At 34.4% G+C, this 24,034-nt stretch overlaps 1 protein-coding gene across 2 annotated transcripts in view; it reads left to right on the forward strand.

Annotated features, from left to right (window-relative positions):
* The window catches only part of LOC111045823 (acetylcholine receptor subunit alpha-like), a 433,085-nt gene that overhangs the window by 370,554 nt on the left and 38,497 nt on the right, over positions 1-24,034 (forward strand). For both annotated transcript variants that reach the window (XM_039433697.1, XM_039433698.1), the window contains exons 6-7: positions 18,956-19,071; positions 19,923-20,091. In XM_039433697.1, coding sequence (XP_039289631.1) covers positions 18,956-19,071; positions 19,923-20,091 — 285 coding nt within the window. The remainder of the gene's footprint in view (positions 1-18,955; positions 19,072-19,922; positions 20,092-24,034) is intronic.

The following is a 24,034-nucleotide window of genomic DNA, read 5'->3' on the forward strand; positions in this document are numbered from 1 at the left end:
TTTTAAATAATCCCAACTTAATTCAGTAATAGAAATTCAAGATATCTACTGTAACATTTTTACTGTCCTAATTCGAAATACTCTTCCAATAGTAGTACTAGTTTTTTCATGCACTGTTCGCAATTTAATGGTGGTTTTACGACTGTCCGCCGCATTATTGTCACATGAATGATTAGTCTCAGGCGACCAATTAGGACGAATTGTTGATGAGAATATCATGGCAGACAAATGAGAAGGAGAGTCGCACCAATGAGACCAATTTAATGTAGGTTTGGAGGCAAGTTGGTCTCAGAAAGCAATAAGCCCGGCCGAGAAAGCTGCTGTAGCTGTAAATTAATTTCATTAAAGTTTATTACTTAATTTACGGCCGACAATAAAACAGGCCGCGCGCCTGGCAATCAAATAAGCAACATGGACGGGATCGCGCGTGTCTCCCACAACGCACTAATTCACCTCCGTGCCGCTGACGGCAATTAAGTGACGCTTTCCGCCGTTTCTCGGGATTTCCCGATTACACGCCGGATTTTCCGCCGCTTTTCCCGCCGGCTGGCAATGAAGACGAACCGGCCGCCGTCACCTGCAAAACGATTCACAAGTAATGTTGATTTGTATTCAGAGGTTCATATCTTGAATTGCATGCAGCACTAATTGAGAGGAGAGTGTTCTGTAATAGATGTGAGAACTGTAATTCAGAGGTAACTGTGATACACATGGTATGGAACGTTGGAGCCCTTGCAGGGCGTCCCACAACTGTAGGCTATCATGTTTTTGGTTTGGTTCTGATTACAGTGATGAAGTTTATTAAACAATACACAGAAAAAGAATGCTATATGGAAGCTCAGAGAAAAGCATGGAGCGGAGATAACTGGTTAAATAATTAATTATGTGCTCTCAAAGATTCATAAGACGGAAAAGCAGTCGATAAAGGTGATTTCGAGATATTCACTTCTAAAAGTGTGAGATCTTTGAAAAGACAGACTTTTTTCCAACTTTTTGCACTTTCATAGCTTATTACTCAACAACAATGAATCAAAAAAATAAGTACTGAACGTTGGGTTGTAAAGGATTCAGTTCTCTTCAATTTTATGTATTCGTTTACCATTATTATATGCTCTCCCTCCATAAAGTGTGGAATTCTCAATACAGAGACAATAGATCATTTGACAATGTAATTTGGACACAATATCTGGAACTGTAATATTTTGAACACAATTTTTGACTCTGCAGCTTTATTAAGACTAGAAAGGGGCTGAACATATTGAAAATCCTCATTCCTAACCTCTGTGCTGAAGGTGGAATACCGTCAAGTTGGTACTTGCTGTATTGAGAATTTCACACTCATCACTAAAGCTGCTATTACAATAATTGATGGAGATCGTAGAATGGTGATTCAATACATCAACTTGAGAAGAACTGAATCCTTTACAACCCAACTTTCAGTACTTATTTTTTCGATGCATTGTTGTTGAGTAACAAGCACTGAAAGTGCAAAAAGTTGGAAGAAAAACTTGTTTTCTCAAAGATTTTACACTTTCAGAAGTGAATATCTCTAAAAATAGAGGAGATATTACAGAACTTCACATGACAAAACTTGTAGGAAATTTGATTAGCTTCATTTTTGTTCAGCTAGTCATGTCGCTGAAATTCATTGTTTACAAGATACATGCTTGTAAGCCAGAAATGAGAAAACGAAACTTTTTAGCCAAACCACCCTTATCCTTTGAGCACAAGGGGTGGGGATGAGAATTTTTGATATGTTCACCCTCTAACTAGTCCAAACAAAGCTGCGAAGTCAAATATTGTGTCCAAACTTTCCCTCCAAATTGCGCTGTCAATTGATCTATTCTTGTTAAACTGAAGATTTTACACTCAACACTAGACCGACTGCGACAACCGTAGGGAGATGCGTAAAATAATGAAATTATACATGAAATTGAAGAGAATATGATGCTTATGATTAGCACGGATTTTTTCAATCAATCATTAGAAAGTTATGAGGAAAAAAGATGAAAAAATCGGATGTGGAAGGGTCTTTCTGCAAAATGTGACACCATCGAGAGCTCATACATACAAAACTAGAAGAGATATGGGAAAATGTTACAAATAAAACTTGTAGGCTAATTTGTAAGCTTCAGTTTTGTATTCGGTAAAAAATTCCGTAAGACGCATATTGTTCGAGATATGTGCAAAAAACTAGAATATGGTACTTTCAAACCACCCCCACCCCCTTAGCACATGGGGTGGGAGTGAGGACTTGTGATATTTTTACCCCCTTAAAAGAGCTGCAGGGTGGAAAATTGTGATCCAAACTTTTCCCTCTCTAATCTTTCGTTGACTGGAATAAAGTAGGAGGAAGATAAGGCTTGAAACATCTGTCCGTTGAAATATCTTTGATGTATGAAAGGAAAATTGAAGACCTGAGAGTATAGTACAGTTGAAATGGAAACCGATGAGCTGAGGCATCACTTCATTTATCACACTGGACTTTCGAATCAATTGATTGAAATCAGAAATGTTGTAAGATTCATTTTCATCCAATAAGGATTGAATCAAAGTGACAAGAAGAATGCTATTTTTTGAAACCACTCAGCTCAAATAAGCTTATTGTAATCTCAATACATTGGTTTCCGTAATTTTTTTGACATAAAAGATGGAATTCAAGTGAAGATCCACTGCTGAATGGCAACCGCATAAATTCATAAATTGGCAATAAATTCATGTAACGATGAATTAATAGTTCCCATGAAAAAGATAATGTTATTGAGGAATTTCATGGAGAATATGAGGATAATGAAATGGTATAAAATGCAATATAATAAAACAAAAAGTGTTGAACCAACTGAGAAATAAAATCAAGTGAAATGGCACAAACTATGAATACATCAGTGGATAAACGATATGATAAAGTTAATTTTTGACTAAGCAATGGAAATTGCCTCCCCTGCGTGAAAAGGCTACACAACAGCCGTAACAAGTTTATTATTCAGTTCACGATTCCGGAAAAATCAAACGTTTTAATCTCTATACAGTCATGTTTATGCAGACTCCCTACAGTTAGTTACGCACGAGATACTCGAAACAACGATTCGCCTTGATAAACGACTTCAATTTCCGGTTATGAACTCCCTTATTCCATAGTTCAACGTGATAGATAAATGCCAACATACTTATTTTGCGGTTGAGACGACTGTTTACAACAGCTCATCATTCAGTTTCAGGGTGAAACGAAAATCTTCAAGAATTTTTAAAAGTGTTGACTTTTCAATAGAAAGTTCATTTTGAATCTCAAAATCTTCATAGGAATAAAGAGACTGGCTTACAGAATAGTGCTATGAGAGATTATAAAACTCCAAGTAGGTTTGAAAATAGGAAATCGTTTGAAAAAGAGGATAAAATTCAATAGATAGGTTTAGTTAATTGCAATTTGGAAGGAAAAGCATTATTAATAAGTGATTTATCTGTTTTACTTGAGGTTTAGTAGTGATAGTTTGATTATGGATTCTGAGAAACATGTCGAGCAATTTGACAGAATTGGGCTATTGAATGTGACAAATGATCCAAAACTATAATTTGTGAGTACAGGAAACAATGTGGTAGGCCTAACTTACTAAGAAGTCATACGGTACTGGTAATATTGAGTATACACTTTTCTTTCTAGGGCTTCTGATTATTGAAACCTAATAAAGTTATCAAGTACACTTAATTTTATTACATCAATTTTGTTTCAGTAATATTAGAGTATACCAGTGTATAAAAACTGTATAGAAACGTATTAGGGAATCTGATCCCTTTCGGAATTAGGGTAGTTAGGGAATCAATGTATTAGATTTCCTAATACATTGGACCCATATAGAATTGGAAATAAAAAATATTTTCCTCATGTTCAAAATAATCTACTTCACTTTGTATACAGCAGCAAGCACACTGAGCATCACAAGCCTACAAAATTATTGATTATTTTCTTTCATAGAGCGTTTAGTATGAAGTTTTCATTGTAATCATATTTTAAGTAATTGAAACCTGATTATTATGAACTATAGTTTCAGCAATAGTATAATAATGAAACTGAGAAAGACAAGATCTAATCTTAATTTTCGAGGTAAGTTTGTAATTTTTAGAAACTTTTCTACTTTTGCGGCCTCCAACATAAATTCAACGACCAAAGCAATGTTAACATTCTACTCCAATAGCTATTGTAAATAATTATTGCTCTGTAAATAACACCAATCCTCTGTATATTAATCCGAGCCCTCTGTAAATAATCCTCTAAATTTTATTTAGCTGATAACACTGTACATTCTTCCACGAACACACAAACAGAACTACCGTACACTTACACTCTTACACCTCTAGAAATGTAAATGTTTTAGCAGCATGTTGACAGAATGCTCTGTTTAATATTGATGTGTTTGAAATTTGTATGTAGAGCATGAATATATAGCATGCTTCATGTTTGAATGGCTAGTGCATACATTATTCTAGATTCTTAGTAAGGAATGAAATGGATAATCGCATGGTGGTCACACAACTCACATTTTGTTATTGCTGTTTGCTTGTTTCATCCTATAAATGTTTTTTATGAGAAAATTTTTCTGTCTTGATAGTAATTATTTAATTTTTCTTAAATTAGTCCTGTAGATTCTGTGAACAAAGTTTTTTTAAAATCTGTTGAGTATTTTGAGTTTTCTATATTGATAATATTTTTATCGATCGACAACCTGTCAGTATACAGAAAAATATGCAAACATTTGCAATAATATGGAGAGAATGGTACAATTCATGAAAATATGAAATTCAAATATATCATTCAAACGTATTTTGCAAATGTATTTGAAATTATATTAAGTCGTACCTGATATGAAAATATTTGAAAACTGTGAGGATATTATAGGAGAGCAACTTCAGATAGTTCAAAACTGTTTTTAAATTGCTCTTCCATTCTTATTGAGACTAACTGTATACATAGTGATAGGTCATGATATCATGATTTCAACCTTCAGGTGAAGTAATGTGATTCAAAGATCTGAATGAGGGTCAAAAGTCAAAGATCATATTATCGTAGTTTCTAGTTGGGAAACAATATATGAAAACTTATGATCAATAAACCACTTATGTTGTTCCTATCTTGAGAAAAATAGCTATTTTCTTAGTTATTATTCAAAATAAGTTTACAAAGTCCGTGGAGTAAAATCATCAATATAATACTATAACGGTAGAATATTTCAGAATTATTGATAGAATTCTATAGTGCATCACAGAAACAATTCATCCAATATATTAATAAATTACGCTACAATAATTTGATACAATGCGTTTTTGGAATAATGATAAATTTTGTAAAGGAGTCTTCAATCATTTAGATCTATTACAAACATGTTGCTTCCTCTTGCCAAAAACCAAGAAATGAATTAATAATGTGACACAAAAAGTTTTATATTACAAGAATATTTTGCTATTGTTATAGACTCTTACAAGTAACATGTCTTACAAGTTTGAAAAAAGATCATGATGAAATAATATTACCTGATTTTCTTCACAAATATCCACTATGTAAACATAGTTTCTTTTACCAAATCGCATTCATATTATCATAATCAAATCAAGCCACATATAATATTGAAACTCGTCTATAGCACTTTTTTATCTCATCTCACCAACTGAATTAATGATCGAGCCTCTCTGTAAATTCTATTGAAGAAAAGAAATTTACAAGATTCGAATCAAATTGAATTAAAATCAAAATTACTGTGACTCACTGAATTATGAGAGCGTAATAGCATGACTGTCCTTATATATTAAAATCCATTAAAACAATTGAACAAAATATAAATATTTTTCGTATAACATCTTTATTTAATCAGATGTAATTATCAATAAATAATAGAAAATTTATTATACTTTTGGGAATCTGAAAGGATAAATGCGTTTCTATAACGTATGAAATTGACAAATCCAATTTGTTGAATAATCATTATTCAGACGGTTTGATGAGAGACTTTGGCATTGTTATCATGTGTGATGAAAAGTATTTTACTTGAAAGTGGTCTTGGGATAGGGGTATAGTAATGTGCTCAGAGCCTGTCGTTTATAAGCAAAATTCTAGATCTCCAAACCAACCAATAAAATGAATAGAAGCCTACGTTTCTGATTGGAAATTCTAGAATATCTTGACACTCATAACTTTTGCTTCGAGTAAGATATTACTGGGTATTCTTATATCAGTGTGTGTATTGGATAATGTTCCCTAATCGGGAATGGAAATTAAATCGAATTGACAATCAATTATCATTAAAATAGAGCTCAAATAATATGGTTGAATCAAAATTAATGTCTCACCTTGGCTGAATATATTTATAAATATATGCAAAAAACGCAATTTATTCTATCCCAATCAAGTTTATGACAACAAAGGTTGAGTAATTATCGAACTTTTCATAAAATAAAATGATATCATCAACCACAAAATACACTACTCTCATCAAATACTCTCACTTCATCACTCATGGTTCAACTTTGTTCCATATTTATAGCCTAAACTATTGTAAATACTTGAATTCATTATTTATTACACCATTATTATTGAAATAAGATTTTTTCTGTAATTTTCTATTGCATTATTACTAATGTTGATTTCAGCTTCTATTGAAACTTCAAATGTTCATGTATTTGAAGAATTATAAAATTCACATCAAGGAGTAAATTTTGGCACTTACATATTTATTATTAAGTAATTCGCTTAATGCCTTTGCTTTTAATTTATTACAAAATAATGAAAAATTAATATTCGTCACTAATAATCCATTATTTTAACAAAACTGAAAATATTATTAAAGCTTGAGTTTTTAAATTATCCTGTAAAATATATCATATTCAATTATTGGCCTAAAGCTTGGGCTTCACTCTCTTCATTTGCATTTCTCATTCACGTTTATCATTATTTAGTTTGAAGGCAATTTTCACAGTTGTCGAGTTTTTCAAAGTTCTAATGAAATATGGAACGCTTTTTTGTTATTGCAATTTCATTACTTCGAGTAGAATTGTAAATAATTATTATCATGAATGTTAATTTTAATTTGCGGAGTGTCATAGTTTAGCTGAAGTTTTCAGGATTCATAGATTAGTGGAACAAACAGCTCTTGGTAACACCTGGTGGATAATATCATATTTTACAATAACCAAAAAGCTTAATAATATTTTCCTCTTTGATTTTGATCAACATTATTACCAAAGAGTAGTTAGATTGTTATCTTTCACGTACAGAACGTGGTTGTTACTTTAGGCTTCCAAATTTCATTTCCGAAACCTAATAAAAGTGTAAATTCTGTAACAACAAAATTCTGAAAGTTGAGTCCGAATATATTGGAAACAGTGGTTTGAACTTAACGTATACTACCAAGTAATTGCGAAAACAGTTATCATAATACCAAACTTATTATTTCTCCAGAGTTCATAATAATTATGAGAATAAGAAACAATCAGAACAAAAAAGCTTTCCATGATCCATCTACATTCACAGCTATAATCAAATTTTTTAATACATTTTCAGGCCTCATTGATTATCTATCACAAACTAAAAAAATGTAAATATGTATGGTAGTTATAGCTATGTAAATACACATGAAACATCACCATTTCAATGTTTGCATTCACAGACATCAATATTCTACAGCGAATCCACCAATCACATGTTACCCCCCCTCTTCATGTATTTCATAGTTCTCCAATTAAAGTTTGATTCCTGGAGAAATGACGATCAGTGAAGTGAAGGTAGGTGGAGTTTTGATGAATTTTAATTTAAGAATTTCTATTCCACTCTAAGATTGACAATGCTAACTAGGCTAGGGAAGACTATCTTCCAAAACTAATAAAAGATACACGAACTGGTTGAAATAGTTCAAAGAGACAGAGAGTGAGATAGAGACATTTTACTTGCTCGATTCTTATTTGACTAGACTCTTGTTTATTAATTGTTTATTCTTCCTGCGAAATTATCTTCCAATATGTTGGACTCTATACACAAGAGAATAATCAAGTTTCAACATAATCGTATATTCACATCATTATGACATAATGATCTCATCACATAATATGTTGCAGCACGTTGAATTAGCATCAAATACTTCCGAAATTCCAAAACCAACTGTGAAATTCTAAGAAAATACAACATAGAGTTCACAAAAAAATGATAAATGTAATGTAAAATATTCTGTGAGCATCACGATTCAAACAGAAATTATCAAAGGGAATAGCACAAAATGATATGTAAATTATGCTTACATCAAATTACCTTCCCCAAAATTTTTCCATCAAATCAAATTTGTACTTTTTCGCCGTTCCACAACCAACTATGTTTTAGCAACCAGGCTCCGAATCATCCCAACAGGAATGAAATCGTATGGAATAATTATTTTTTGACGAAAAACATAACAAATAAATTCAAATGTACATTGTAAACTGTAGTTTTATTGATACAGTATAGACTACAACCTTCATTATAGACTACCGTATGCAAAAATAATACAAGCTGCTAGATTAGTCGAGACAGCTCACTTTCAAAAGGAACATAAATTGAAAGAAAATGTTTTAATGCTGGAGCTAATTCTTGTCAATCAGGGAATGTTCTCAAGTCAATTGACACTCACAATACTAGTGTGGGTTGAATGGAATAGAGGGCTCTTATTGCCTCAACTTCGCCCACTCACTTGCAATATTATAAAGTGCAAATAAAAAGACATTTATCTATCCATCTATCTACTAGTTACAACCATATGAATTTCCCCCATCCATCAAATAATTATTATTTTCATCCGACTCTCAGCCATGTTAATCGTGCCAACCAGGTTTGACATACCCAGCCCACAATTTCCTTTAGCCTCTGCCACCAAATGTGGCCTCTGCACTACATTATGACACAGCTCACATCCATCGCTTAGCCCGTCCTGGGACTGCCCGGGGTGGGGGAAGGGGAACATGTCTGACATTTCCAATTACTGCTTGAATCCATCCTCTGGACGGGACGGACGGACGGACGGACGAAACGGCAACTGCGTCGGGACCCAATTTGTAAGCGTTAAAGGTCTGTATTTTTGCCGCATCTGCAACATTGCTTTCGTTTCACTCAAAACTGTCAGCATTCCTCATGGATAGAATCACTGGCTCCCAATCGAAAAATGCTGACAGTTTGAATTGATGCCACTTTGAGGCAACAGAGAATTATCCCTGTCACAATGTACGATATTGTCACTCCGATATCGGCGGCTAGATTTGTGCGAATTAAAGGATGAACGTGATCTACTGTACGAACGATTATCGAGCAATTCAGATCATAATCAGAAGAGAATCATCCCTTTCAACACACCACTTAGCATTCATCAATACAAAACCCAGTTTATGTGACTTATATAAGTACGAACATTGGATGATTTCAATTCAACTGTTATTCTATTTCCTTCAAAAAAGTAATAAGATCAATCATGCACTAACCATTACTGGAGACAAATGAATAGAGACAAATTGAAACAATTGCACAGTATCTTTTCTCTATGCCATTACCCACGTACAGACAAAATGCTTGTATGAATGAGCATCATCTGAAGAAAAGTGCTTAGTATGACCAATAACAGGGCAAATGGTCAAATAACAGATATCAAGAAATATGAGAGATTCACGTTGTAATGGCAGTGAAAATGACATTGTTGCGACTTTTCCTTTTTCACTGCCTTTTATGGTAGATAGATGTGATTCAAGATATTTCTATCAAACGTTGAGGCTACAACAAGTCTAACATTCAACACAAGTAGATTCCACAGAAAATACATTGTATGAATACTGTGGTCTCTGGATTATAAGCTGTCGAAAGGATTGAATGATTCGTGATGAAAGAAGCAACTTGCAACCAAATAACACCACCTGAATTATTGTTGAAGGAATGGGTGACACGTTTCCCTCTGCCCATTGGTCAGTGGACGCTACTGGAGTCGTTAGGGAAGCATATTGAAAGACTGCCTGATTCAAGTGTTTTCGCAGTGATTTTGTGATTCGTTCATTTGTGCAGCCCACTGCTCTGCGTCAACACGTCTGCCATCAGTAGAAGAAGGCGAAAACAAATCAGCTCCAATGCACCGATAGTGATCTCTTTATTCGCAGAACCTACTCAATTCTTCACTCCCTTTTTCCAATTTCAATTCTGTTTTTCTTTTCAACTTCTTCTCATTATAAGAGATTGACGAAGTGAGAGGTCAACGCAGTTCACCCTTCACCATCATTTCTTTCTTCTCATTTTGAAAAGCATTCGAGGCAAACTTTAAACAAGATCCCTATGTCGGCAGTAAGTTTAGATGAAATTACTTTTTCCTTCAAAAAGAGCCTGATTCTGTCGCACAAACAAACACTCGTTGCGTCTTTATTTCATCTCTTCACTTCCTTACCACTTCTTATCTCTCCTTTTCTCCTTGTGATTTTTCAATCCCCTTCCTTTTACTTATCTTTATTGTCTTCTTCACTCCTTTTTCTTCATTCTCCTCCTCTTCTCCTTTCTCTTTCTTCTACTTTTCTTATTCTTCTCTTTCTTCCGGTCCTCCCCCTTATTCTCCTCCTTCAATTTCATCTTCTCCCCAATCCTATCCTCCTCCTCCAATTCCACCTCTTCATCCCGACCCCAATGACCTCATCATCATCATCCTTATTCTTCTCCTCCTTCTCCTACTCCTCCTCTTTCTTCTCTATCTCCTCCTTCTCCTCATTCTCCTACTCCTCCTCTTTCTGCTTCTCCACCTTTGACTCCTTCTCCTCCATCTTCTCCTTCTCCTCCTTCTACTCCTTCTCTTTCTTCTCTCCCTTCTCCCCATCCTTCTTCTCCTCCTGCACTCCGTCATTCCTTTCCATAATCATTCCTTCTTTGCCATCTAATATTGTAGGCGTCAGTTTTCAAACTGGTATCACTTTCTCTCTCCATTTCCCTGCCACGAAACCAACAAGAATGAATTACACAAAAGGAGAAATGGTAGGAGAGGAAGAATTGAGTCGGAGAAACTTTGAGGAAAAGTTGCATTCAATCTCTTTGTTTATCTCTTTTCGCAATATGCCCGGCCATCGACATTAATTACTATCAACTCTGCGTGTCAGTGAATACTCTCCAGACCCAAAACAAAATTGACAAAACTCTTTTTCTGAGATGTTTCTTACTCTATTTCAGCGAAATGCGACCATTATTCTGATTATGGATGGAAGATGCTATGATTTCTGAAACTGGAACAATCACTTTCAAATCCGATTCACTGTGATGGTTCTGAAGGTTTTCACTGATGCAAGTACAAGTTTCATTTCGAATCTATATAAATGATTGCATCGGTTACTGTTAGTGTCAGTCTTCACTCTCAATATCGCAGTTTGCAGTTCATGATAACTGAAGAAATTCAAGTTTGAAATCTTGAATACCATCCCTCTTTCCATAATCTCTCTTGGCTTTTTCTTCAGGCGAATCAAAGTAATCAAGTAATCTGAATCTTCTCTTCCTCATCTAAGAAATTCCGCAACAAAAATATTCCATTACATTCTATGCTCAATTGGTAAGCATAAGATATTCAAGACTAGTTCAACGCGAAAAATGCTGATAGATTTTAGTTGAGACACAATAAGACACACTATCTATTTCAAACAAATAACTTCATAAACGTACGTACCTTCTAATAATAATATTCATGTAAAGCACTACCGGCTCGTGTTTTATGATCCTCAAGTTGGAATTGCATGATTCCCGTACGACTTTATTTCAATTCTCATTGGATCAGTGATGCTGAAGATATGTTCAATGATGCTAAAAGTTGAGCCAGATAAATGATTACCCATGGAGAATATTATCGTGATAATTTTATTCGTTGGAGTAATCCTTTTTTATTATGATGCAATGGAATTCCAGATCAATTTCTTCTCATACACTGTTTCCTTTCCTCGAATATTCATTTATATGAGTGCACAATGCTATTTGCATGCTCGTCAATAGGAAGCTACGGGTACCACTGGAAATTAATTTCATTTTTTGTAACAACATTTCTACGTGCCATTGAAATAATAATATATTGTCTTGCGGGATCTTTTAAGTTCGATATTCTATCGAACGGTTGGATCGATTTGTGCTAGTTGTTTAATTATCTATTATTCCATTTATATGGATTTTTCGGAAGAGATGTGAAATCCTATTTTATATTTTTACGTAATTAAGTGAAGATCATCAAGATTATCGAGATTATAAAGTCCATGCATATTGGTGTCCAATTGTGCATTCCTGCACAAATATCAGGAACAATATCCATACTTAGTAAATATTGCAAAATTTGAGGTTTCTCGAAATGACTGATAGTTGTACGTGAAAACTTCCTCATGAAATCTTCCTTGTTCTTCCATAATTCCCCATTTTATAAACCTCCTTTTCTAGAGCTCCACTCGATTAATCTCAGAACAGATCATACAGTTGCTTGATTAACCACTTTCTCGATTAAATTGCTACTTCTTGTGATGAGATGCAATATCGTTATATCCAATATACATAGGGAACTTTATCCAATATAATATAGGGAACTCTGATTAGTTAGAATAGCCATGTAGGCCTTCAATAGTGGCTTGAACTTCGGCAAACTTGGATTTTCGAACTTGACTTGGTGCAGAAGAGATCAACCAGTCTATAGTGAGATTCATTTTGAACTGTCAGCATTGATTGAATGATAACCTTTCATGTTACTTATGAGGAGTGCTGAAAGTCTGAACTGAGACTCGTTCTCGCTCATTTCACTACTTCAGTGTTAATCATGTGCCAAAGATGTGATGTGATGGCTTGGCTTCAAACATTCATTAACTTGATGATATTAAACTGCTCAGCTCAACAGATCAGAATCTTGAATGGCCTGGAATGGTGAAACCTTCAGGTAATTGAATAGTACGTGTACCATCACTTTAATGTGTATCACAAAATGATGCTATTACGTACTGTATTCATGTTCAATATTCGCGAGAGTATGGATTAGTTCATGATGGGTATCTGCCGCATCAAGTCATAAATAATATTCGCAATCATCTTGAATAAAAATATCAAAAATAAAATATCAATAAACGTTGATGCAGTTGAGAATCATCAACAAGGAATTAAGGGGGAAAGAATCATGGGGATTTCCCATTCTCCACTGCAGATAAATAGATTGCAATACATTATTTCAGTCTGCATTGCAGGATGTTTCAGGCATAGCAGTCTTGGTCCGCTTTAGTATATTAACATTAGAAATACATGTTAAAAATGTTCCAATTATGATAGTTGATAGTTCATTACATTTAGGACCAATTTGAGAAATATGGGAGTATTTATGTATGACATAATAATAGGGATTGAGCATTAAAATTTACATGATTTGGAAGAGTAAAGTACATAAACAATAATCGTCTTCAAAGAAATACAACTATGGCCAGCCCACAAATCTGTTAAGCCGTTGACTAAGGAACTCTTATTATTATAGTGCATACCAATATTCTATACTCGAAGCTCTAGATTATCTGATTGATAACGTTCCAAGTTCGAGCTCTTCAAACATGAGTCAGAGCACTGAACTCTAGTTGAGAGCTTTTGATCATTGACAAACCTCTATCCCGGTGTCGGTTTAACTGACGTTCATAAGAGAATGAAAACTTAATAAAATGAATCTGGAATATAGTAATTATAGATATGATAATTCAATTTTATAATTCCATGGAATTCACGGATGACAGTACTCGCAGCTCAATTTCTATTTGACATTTCAACAATTAAAAATTTGGAAAAATTTGAATGCCAGTAATTAGAACCATAGAGTAGGGACATTTAAATAGATTATTTGTCTCTGTTAGGACCCAGATGTAACAGTCCTAAACCTGAATTGAAATTGTTTTGAAACTGTGGGAAGAAAACATGAACATCACATCCGTATTCCCAGATTGAGGAATGTTTGCTGAAATGTTTGCAATCCAATTGCCGAAGAAGCAAGAATTGATTGTCTGGTTGCGTTCGTCGGTGATGTAATGAGAAAGAAGAGACCACTCCAAGGTAAAAACTGCTTCCCGATTCAATCCCTGAGGAATGCGACCACGTGGAAAATCCTTCCGAAAGCAGAGAACCGGAAATGCTCAGGCACGCATGCGCACACGCACTTTCAAACCGGAAGATGCCAAAAACAGGCTGAAGCGCTGAATTCGTGGTTTTATACGGCGGGTAAACTGCAGCCGCGGCCACAAAAATAATATGCTCAACTCAATCTCTAAAACACATCTTCCCTTATCCTTTCTGATTCTAGCAACTTTCCATGATTGGAGAGCGATCTTAGTTTTTGTTGCCTGTTTTCCAGCAGGATTCCTCCCTCTTTCAAGCAGGCTAGATTTTTTGGTTCATAGAATTAAAATGAATTATCATAATTATACCAAATAAATTATTCTTCCCCCCTGGAGTCCAAAGCGTCTTTCTCCAAACCGCGATGATCTCCATATCGTTTTTAGCATTCTTAATTGCCTCCAATTGATATCCTCTTCTTAAAATTCCATCAAAATATTTTTTCAACTGAATAACAAGGAATTACTTATCCCTTGAAATTAATGAAAGATTATTTTGAAGCTTCAGCCTAACTTATCACAAAGAAACTTTCAACACGGTAACGTAAAGATTCAACAGAACATAAATAATGGTTAATGGAAGGAGTTAATTTATTTTGAATATTTCATTTGAATTATTTCTCTATTATTTTCCTCATTCATATTGTTTGGCACTTGTCCATAATCAATAACATCATTTGAATAATCAACTTTTGAAGGTTGGAATTTCTTATGCAAATTTGTGAATGATGTGTGTTGAGAGTGAAGTTTGAATTCTGTTAACGATGATGCGAATGTTAAAATTGTATTGAAATAATTTAATAGTGCAATAAACAATCAAATTCACAACATTTCACAAAATTGAACGAATGATGAACAAAAATGAAGCAAAATATTAGCATCATGATTGGAGTTTGAAGTGCATTTTTCTCTATTTTAATCTGAAACCGGAAAATCCTAAATTCTACGTTTTCAGCAGAGAATATTTAACAGAGATTCCAAGTACAAATAACTCACAAATCATCAACCCTTATAATTACAAACCACAAATTATACTTAAACCCAAAAAATACCACCCTACTGGTATATTGCTCGATTTCATTCGCTGCAGGTTGTTGAACACTATTCCCAATCTAATTAGATCCAGGATGATAAGCAGCTGCATCTGCAGTTACCAGTTGAACAGTGAAGCCAATGCGCACAGATCGCTGCACAGCTCAAAAGATCGTTGGACAAACATCATTTCGGTTATGCAAATCACTCAGGGAGCTTCTTCCGTTCCGCCTCAGAGGATGAGAACTATCCCACTATTTCACTCGAACCTCAGAGAATGAGGTTTGGACTGACCTCCCTATCCTACTCTAATCTGTGGCAATTGAAATCAAGGTAAGATGTGTATAAAGATGATGATATAAGCTTTAGTTTTAAGATGAGGATGAAGATAAGGTTTACGATGAGGACGAGGTTCAAGATGAAGACGAAGATGATGATGATGATGATGATGATGATGATATGATGATGATGATGATGATGATGATGATGATGATGATGATGATGATGATGATGATGATGATGATGATGTGATGATGATGATGATGATGAGGATGATGATGATGATGATGATGATGATGATGATGATTGATGATGATGATGATGATGATGATGATGATGATGATGATGATGATGATGATGATGATGATGATGTGATGATGATGATGATGATGATGATGATGAGAATGAGATTCAAGATGACAATGATAAAGAGACTTCTCAATATTATGATAATGAGAATGAGTTCACGATAAAGATGTAGATGATGATGAAGAAGATCAAAATGAGGTTCAAGATGGCAATGAGAAATAGGTTTTTCAATTATGATAAATATGACAATGAGTTTCAAGATGATGATGAGGAAGAGGTTCAAGATGATGATAAAGATGTAGAATAGGTTCAAGATTAGGAGTAGGAGGAGGAGGAGGATAAGGATTATGAGGAGGACAAGGATTATGAGGAGGACAGTGAAGATGAAAATAGGAATGAGGATGAGGATATGGCAGAAGATAAGAGAGAAGAGTGCAAACTACGGTATTCCACTAGGATGAGGATAGAAACGAAACTATCTCACTCCAGCAGTCCAACATAGTTGATACAAATCTCACGCAAAACTAACCTCAAATTTGATCTGGAATGACGATACTTCCCCAACATAACCTAACCTCAAAGTGGATCGTTGGGCGCCGCCTTCTGTTTGTTTTTCGCCAGATACACCGCGGTGGCTGCATAGGACAGTGGAAAGTGGCAAAGGGCAAGAGGCAAGTGGCAAGAGACTAGAAGCAACAGTGGAAAGTGGAAAGGGGCGAGTAAAAAGTAGAAAGGGGCAAGACCAAGACGTATGTGGTAGTGGCAAGTACAAAGAGGCAAAGAACAAGATGCAAGTGGCAAGAAACAACCAGCAATAGTGACAGGTAGAAAGGGAAAAGTGGAAAGTATATAGGACAAAAGGTTTATTGCAAGTGGAAAGCGACAAAATGGAAAGAGGAACGTGGCAAGCGGCAAGTAAAGAGAGGCAAGAGGTATTAGGCAAGTGGAAAGTGGCAACCATATCTGTGTTGCCTGTCCTGTTCTGGTTGTGGGCGGCACTGGAAAGCTTGCCACGAGTTTCGCATTAAATTAGAAACGAGCGTAAAACGAACTGCGAGACGACGGGAGAAGTAGAATAAAACTTTGCCTAATTAAATGCTGCTGAAACGACTGGGACGGGCATTTAACAAGTTACCGCTTATTGTTTTAAATCTCCTCCTCCCCACCCCGGTTTGACATCGGCTCTTTATAATTCGTTTCATTCTATTTCGTATCCTCGATGCTGCGAAACCATTCTCTTTCGTGGAAAACATTTCACGGTAAATTAATGGAATGTGATTCCGCCCCGAATGGATCCTTCTGCTTCGCTCCGCCCGATTTAATCCGATTGCTCGCACCGACCAAATTAATATCGGAAAGAAATATATATTATTTCATAAATTAAACTCGGTTCTAAAATCGTAAGCTTGTTCCTAAAAACGATGGAAATAGTTTGTGTCTTAATGTCTCTCCCACCTAGTTCATTATCAGCAGGTTTTCAGAGATTCTAACAGGATTTATATAATGAGATATCTAATGGAATATTTCCTCTGATAACTACTACTCCCACTTAATTCGATTGAACTCAACCCTATTGGCAGCACCATATTAATCCTTATTGTTGTTATTATCATATTATTCGTGTTGATGAAATTAAATCGCAGACTGGGATTAGGTTCAGAGTAAATCTGGGATCTAGATTAAGTTTTTCAAATATACTAAGTATAGTAAGTCTTATACAGAGTCTCTATGCAATTAAATATTTTATTGTCATGTAAAAGATATCAATTATGATTGGAATCACTTGATTCATTTATCGACATCTCTCCACCTACTTCACGTAGGAGTCACTCCACCTACACAAGCTATAAGACAAATTATAATATTTTCTTTCAATTTACCATTGATACATGATTGGGAAACTAATTGCATTCATGATTATATCAAAGTTCTTATTGACAGACATAACAAACAATTGTATTAAATCTTTGTGAGATTATTATGGAACACAAATCATAAAGTTATTTATGGAACAAAAATGTAAAAACTTATTGATTTCTTCCCTTTAACTCTAACTACTTATGAACAAATAAATAATTCGATGAACGGGGTTGTAATCTACAACTTATTAGTCCAGGTATTGAATCTATAGTTATTGACAACAATCGAATAATTTTGTTTGAAATTTATTGTGTAGAACCGCCTTATTCTCTGTAAATTGATCATATTGTGATGTGAGGATAGTTAATAGAGTTCACAGAGTACCTCCCTATCAATTATTTCAATATATTACCAACAAATAGTTAGCTCCGAATTTAATTCCAGTTCTATTGATACAATCAATGATTATTCGCGATAATATATCTTTTAGTTGGAGGGGTAGATAGATTCCTCACAAATTCAAAACGTACATGATTATTATTAATGGCATTAATTCATAAAAACAAAGTAAGATGTTCATTTAATAGGCTATCCCTCATTGTCTTTCGATTCTAATCAGGACCACACTCAAAATAAATTAAAAGAGAAAAAACTATATAATTTAGAGCAGGACTCCTCACTACACGTCCAAAATTTCACAAACTACAGTATAAGAACATAAATATATTTTTTCATGTTTGCGAAATGATATCACAAATAATAAATCATACTTGAGTTTATAACTCATTTTTAATGACAATACGACAATTGAAACCAGAAAATATGATAATCTCCAATCATAATATTCCTTATCATATCCTTATTCATTGAAAACAATAAGCACCACCAGCATTTCATTTCACCAGCATTATGTAAAAATACATCCATAAACAAAAAAAATAGAAAAATATCAAATAAAATCTCCAATAGGTAATGATTTGATTAATGAAATAATTTCCATATCAGGGACGATCAAAACGGGTTATTCAAATTATGTAACCAACTAATCTCATGAACATCACTTCATTATAAATCACTATTAATAAATTTTCAGCAAACTCAGCGTTACTAACATAATCCGTTCCTTTGTTCCAGGTTACATGTATGATTTATGTGTCAGCTAACTGTAACTATCTCAATACTTTCCAGGTCTTGCAAGAAGGATAATCTGGGTATTTTATAATTTGAATGATGCTACTATTATTATAACATCAATTTGAAAATGATGTGTGTGGAATTCTATTGTAAGAAGTTTGATTGGAAATTATTTTGAGCCTGCTGTGACTAATAAGTGAACGTGGTGAACTTGCAGGTTGACCTGAGGCATATGGACGAGAAGCAGGGCTCCAATGTGGTGGAGGTCGGAGTTGATCTGTCTGAGTTCTACATGTCTGTTGAATGGGACATACTCGAAGTTCCGGCTGTGAGGTGAGTTATTGCCTGAAACCTTCTTATTATTCTCAAACTATTTCATTGGAATCATAATAATTTTTCATTCCTTGTTGAAGCAATGCTAGAGCAACATCCACTGATGTTAACTCACAAAACTCACAATCAGTTCCTCCTATTTGAAAGCAGCAACTTGTGTCAAATTTACAGGAACAACACTGAACATAACTTTTTTGACATGTTATTCAGCATCGAAATTTGTGAACAGGTTAGTTACAGGTTAAGACTGTTTTTCTAACCCAATCATATTCATATGATCTGTATTGTATTCACGAATAAATTAATAAATAATCAACTCACTATTCATTTGAATACATCTCTTGTTTCTCATATTCAGTCTAGTTACACACACATCGATTTTTACGATTTTTGCCGATTTTTGACGTACGATTTTTTGCCGTCCTTATGATTTCTATTGGATTGAACATAATTTTGAAAACAGAATGTGATTTTGCACACATCATGAAGTTTTTATCGAGTTCCGTTCGATCTGGTAGAATTTATAAGGAAGGCAAAATATCGAAAGTACAAAACTTGAAGTGTGTGTAGCTGAATTCATCAATCTCACTTCAACTTATCACAAGACTCATTTACTAGCTATCTGAACTCTTAGCTACTCCACAAAGTAATAGGAATCGCTTTTACTTCGTGGCTACTTCTACTAGCTACAGTTACACCAAACTACTAGGATCTCAGATTCTACTAGCTTCGTCAACTATGAGTTTTCTGTTTTCACGAGCCCTATGAATTTAAACAATTGAAAAAATCGACTTGGGATTATTAGGGCTTACCAAGAATAAACTGAACAAAATGTTGAAATTATGTTGCAGAAACGAGCGATTCTACACGTGTTGTGATGAGCCTTACCTGGACATCACGTTCAATATCACGATGCGTCGTAAGACACTGTTCTACACAGTCAACATCATCATTCCCTGCATGGGAATCTCATTCCTCACCGTCCTAACATTTTACTTGCCTTCAGACAGCGGCGAAAAGGTACAATATTTTCAAATTGGTATTACTTCAATGTTTTTCAAGTAGATTGTATCCTATATTCCATAATTATGTTCATCCATGCAGTGTGATGTTGTGAAAGTTACATTGCATTGATTCATTCGACTGAATAGGTCTTAATCTCTTCGATAATAAATCATTCATGAAGATTCAACTACGAGTGTAATCAATCCAGTAGATTAGAGCCATCTTGAAATTTATAATTTGAGTTAAAAAATGATCAGAGCACAATCAGTGAATGGTAGGAAGAAGCATAGGGAATGAACTAATGAGAGAAGTTGAGAAATATCGATGCATTTTTTTGGTAAGGCAATGACTGAGGAATACAAACGAAGAGTTAATGAAAGAGGAATACGGGTAGAGATGGATTATGATTCAAACTTTTTCATTCAACAAATCAAATTAATATGAATGAGATAAGAGATTGTAAGTGGATGGAAGAGAACAAGTGATGAGGAAGGCAAACCGATGGAAAATGATATTTAGATTTGGTTCTCACCTATATTAACTTTGAACTAAACTTCCCCCGTTCTGATTGATCAACAAATGGAGAGTATTTCTGAATTTGGTCACTAGATAGCTGCAGTTTTTGGCTGATAACTTTTTTATTTTTTATGTGGTGGATAGTAGTCACAGAATTATTATTCAGTAAGGTTTATTCCACTGAGAGCTCAATCTCTTATAGATTCAAACAATTCTACATATTCCATCCAGCCTCCAAGGTTAACATTAGCATTCAAACATCAGTGGAAGAATTTAAAGACACTACTATTCCTAGTAGATTCTGTAACGTCCTTTTGGGGTGACATGTGCCCAGCTGGCAGTAGTCGGTAGAGCAAATGAGATTTGAATATTTTTTATATTTTTGCGCCTGCTGAAATAAAACTACCATATGGTTCTTACCAGCTCTTCAAGGAGCTTATATATAATTCTGCTATCAGTTGCTGCAAACTGCTGCCGCGTTATCAATCTGCAATCCTTACCACTGCTCTGATTGACTCCACAATTATAGATGCTGAAGATATAGATAAGTATAAGGGTTCTTAATATTGCACAAGACAATATAGTACCGACATCAATCCAACTTGCTACTATCTGTCAAAGGGGTCAGCAGTGTGAGATAATACCGAGTGTGATCAACGACGGTATTTGATTAGAATTCCTTATACTTTCTATTGATTTGTAGTACTGCTTCGACTTAATTCTATGACCATGTGTTTCAGTCAATTCGATTTCAGTAATTATGTTGAACCATTTAAACAAATCTTGAGAACATAATATTTCTGAAGATTTAAATATCAATGCTGTATATCGCTGATTTATCCAACACATTCGATGAAGAATATAGTTGGTTGATAATTTTATCAATTTGTCAATAATGTTAAAATATGCTAGTACAAGATTGGTCATGCATGAAGACAGGATTATAAATGAAAGGTACACCATTCAACGAATAAAATATTATATAACATGCACAAATATAGATCCAACGAGCAATAATAAAATATGAAACGATAAATATAAAAACAATACTAGAAAGTATGCAAGAAAAAATACCACAGATAGCTCACTTAAAAAAGCTTACTATGCTTACTAGCATCGATTAAATAATTTTCGTATTTTCCTATCAGCATATATTTATTATATACATATCAATAAGGCTCAATCTGTCGACTTACTTTTGCTTGTCGAATAATTCATAATTCCGCATTTCAATAATATCAAAAATTAAATGTATTTTACTCTCAGGGTTTGAGTTCAGCCGTCAGTGGAATTTAGATAAAATAATTTATCTTAGGAACTTTGAGCTTCTGATAATTCTCTTATATATCACTAATATTGAAAAATATTAGAATGAGCAAATATAATAAATTGAATATCGATAAATATTGGTTCTGTGAATAATTAAACATTTAGTTCTCATCAATGTTCTTAATAAGACTTTCCCTTATTTTTATTTAATTGTGCAAATAAGTCTAAATCAAGCTTGATTTTTAATTATGACCCTCGATGAGCTAGCTTTATTTATATTCACAAATTGGTAGCACTGAGTATCCTCTAAATATTTATAACTCACATGCGAAGATTTTCCCCAAATTTAAAGGTGTGGCATGGATTTCGCCTCGTGTGTCCTATGCCTTATTTCTGGTGGGCTGATGTTGTCCTCTCCAGTAGGGGAATAATTAATTTAATAAATCTTGTCATACAACGACTACACTGAGTTATGGTAATTTACTATTATTGTAATTCAAAATTTAAACTTTGGTATAATATTTTAAAATCTCAATTTCGGCTGGAGACTCTGGTGACCCCTGACAAGCAAGTCAAAGATCTTGCTTTCGCATTTTCTTACAATACTAACTTCCTTTTTCTGAATTTGCATAGTAATTTGCAATTACTATTGGTGGATTTCAACAAATCCCCAATGACGTGAACTATTGTATTACTGCGCTTAATAAAAACTAGATCCCATTTCCTTTTCATTTTTATTATATTTTTATCGGCTTTTCTGCTCATATCTACACAATAAATATTTTTATATGTTTTCAAACGTTTATGTCCCTTATTTAGCATGTTAGAATTTACAAAACCCCTTTGTCCTCGCTTTATTGAGTACTGAATACTTGCAATTATTTTGCTGGAAAGTATCTGACGGAATTTCAGATGTACAGCGGGTACGCGACTAGGTGTCTACTTTCCCCTACTTGTCCCCTTTTAAAACCGGTTTTTAGGGGACAAGTAGACGTCAGCCATACCCGTCTAGTTGTATCCTTTCTGAGGAGGTGACAACTAGTCGGGGGGACACCCTGTCGTGAGGGTGCGAGGTGTCAAGTTGTCGTTTACGGTCATGACTAGTTGGCACCTTTGGTCCAGTAGGTGTCAAGTAGTCAGGGGGACAACTTGACGGCAATGGCATATTTTTACGAGGGTACAAGTAGTACAAGAACCTAACATCAATACTTTATTATTGTTTTCATTAAATATTCTCTATTAGGTTTTCTCTATTATTCTCTATTATTCTCATTAAGTTTTCTCTATTATTCGACTGATAATATAACTGATGATAAAAGTTTCTGGTTTCTTTCCATGAGACCTAATAGTTCATTTTAACAAATGAATTTAATGTGTGCCAAAATGCACCGTTACAATTCATGATGAAGACAGATTCTTCTGACAGTAGTCAAATTGTGAACCTTTGCCCTTGGAGGGTTACCTCTCATGATAGAGCGATGATATTGGTATTTATAAGAGCAGTCGCTAAATTCCCTCTTTTGCGAATAGATTCACAAAAAATTAAGGCCGTCCGGCTCGCAAAATTACTGGGTTCAAACCTCAGCTCTAGCTCAGTGGTAGATACATGGATTTTACAAATGCAAGTAATCACCATAAGGTTCAATGACCTGTGATTAATAGTTCTTACCGCTGCTTCTGTGAAGTTCTTGAAGAATACCAGTGAGGAAATTAAAAGAATATTTGATGACTGATTATCAGTAACCATGTACCACTAGAGAATGATAAGGGCCAACTATAGTTGTTTCTGGTTGATTCTTAAAACGCTCGTCGTGAATACAGGTATTCACCAATATATCCTTCCAAAATTCCTTAGCACTTACAACGCCAGTTCTTGAAGCTCTCTGGATCCTTATATGATATAACTGGAACCTTATTAATATAATTTTTCAATATACTTGTTCTGGCAGATTAAAGTGATTATCATCAAAGGATGATGAATATTGAGTGCTCTGAATAAGATTAATATTACTTGATTCAATAATTTTAAGTGCTGCTGAACATCTATTGGTACCAAAACAGCTCAAACTGTATATCACGAGATGAACTAGGATAAAATAAATTTCTACGATTTGTATGCTGACATAAAACACAAAATATATTCCCATAAAAATGTGTGTATAAAATATTCGAT

This window comes from Nilaparvata lugens, chromosome 8 (assembly GCF_014356525.2).
Source record: "Nilaparvata lugens isolate BPH chromosome 8, ASM1435652v1, whole genome shotgun sequence".
NCBI classification, from domain to species: domain Eukaryota; kingdom Metazoa; phylum Arthropoda; class Insecta; order Hemiptera; family Delphacidae; genus Nilaparvata; species Nilaparvata lugens.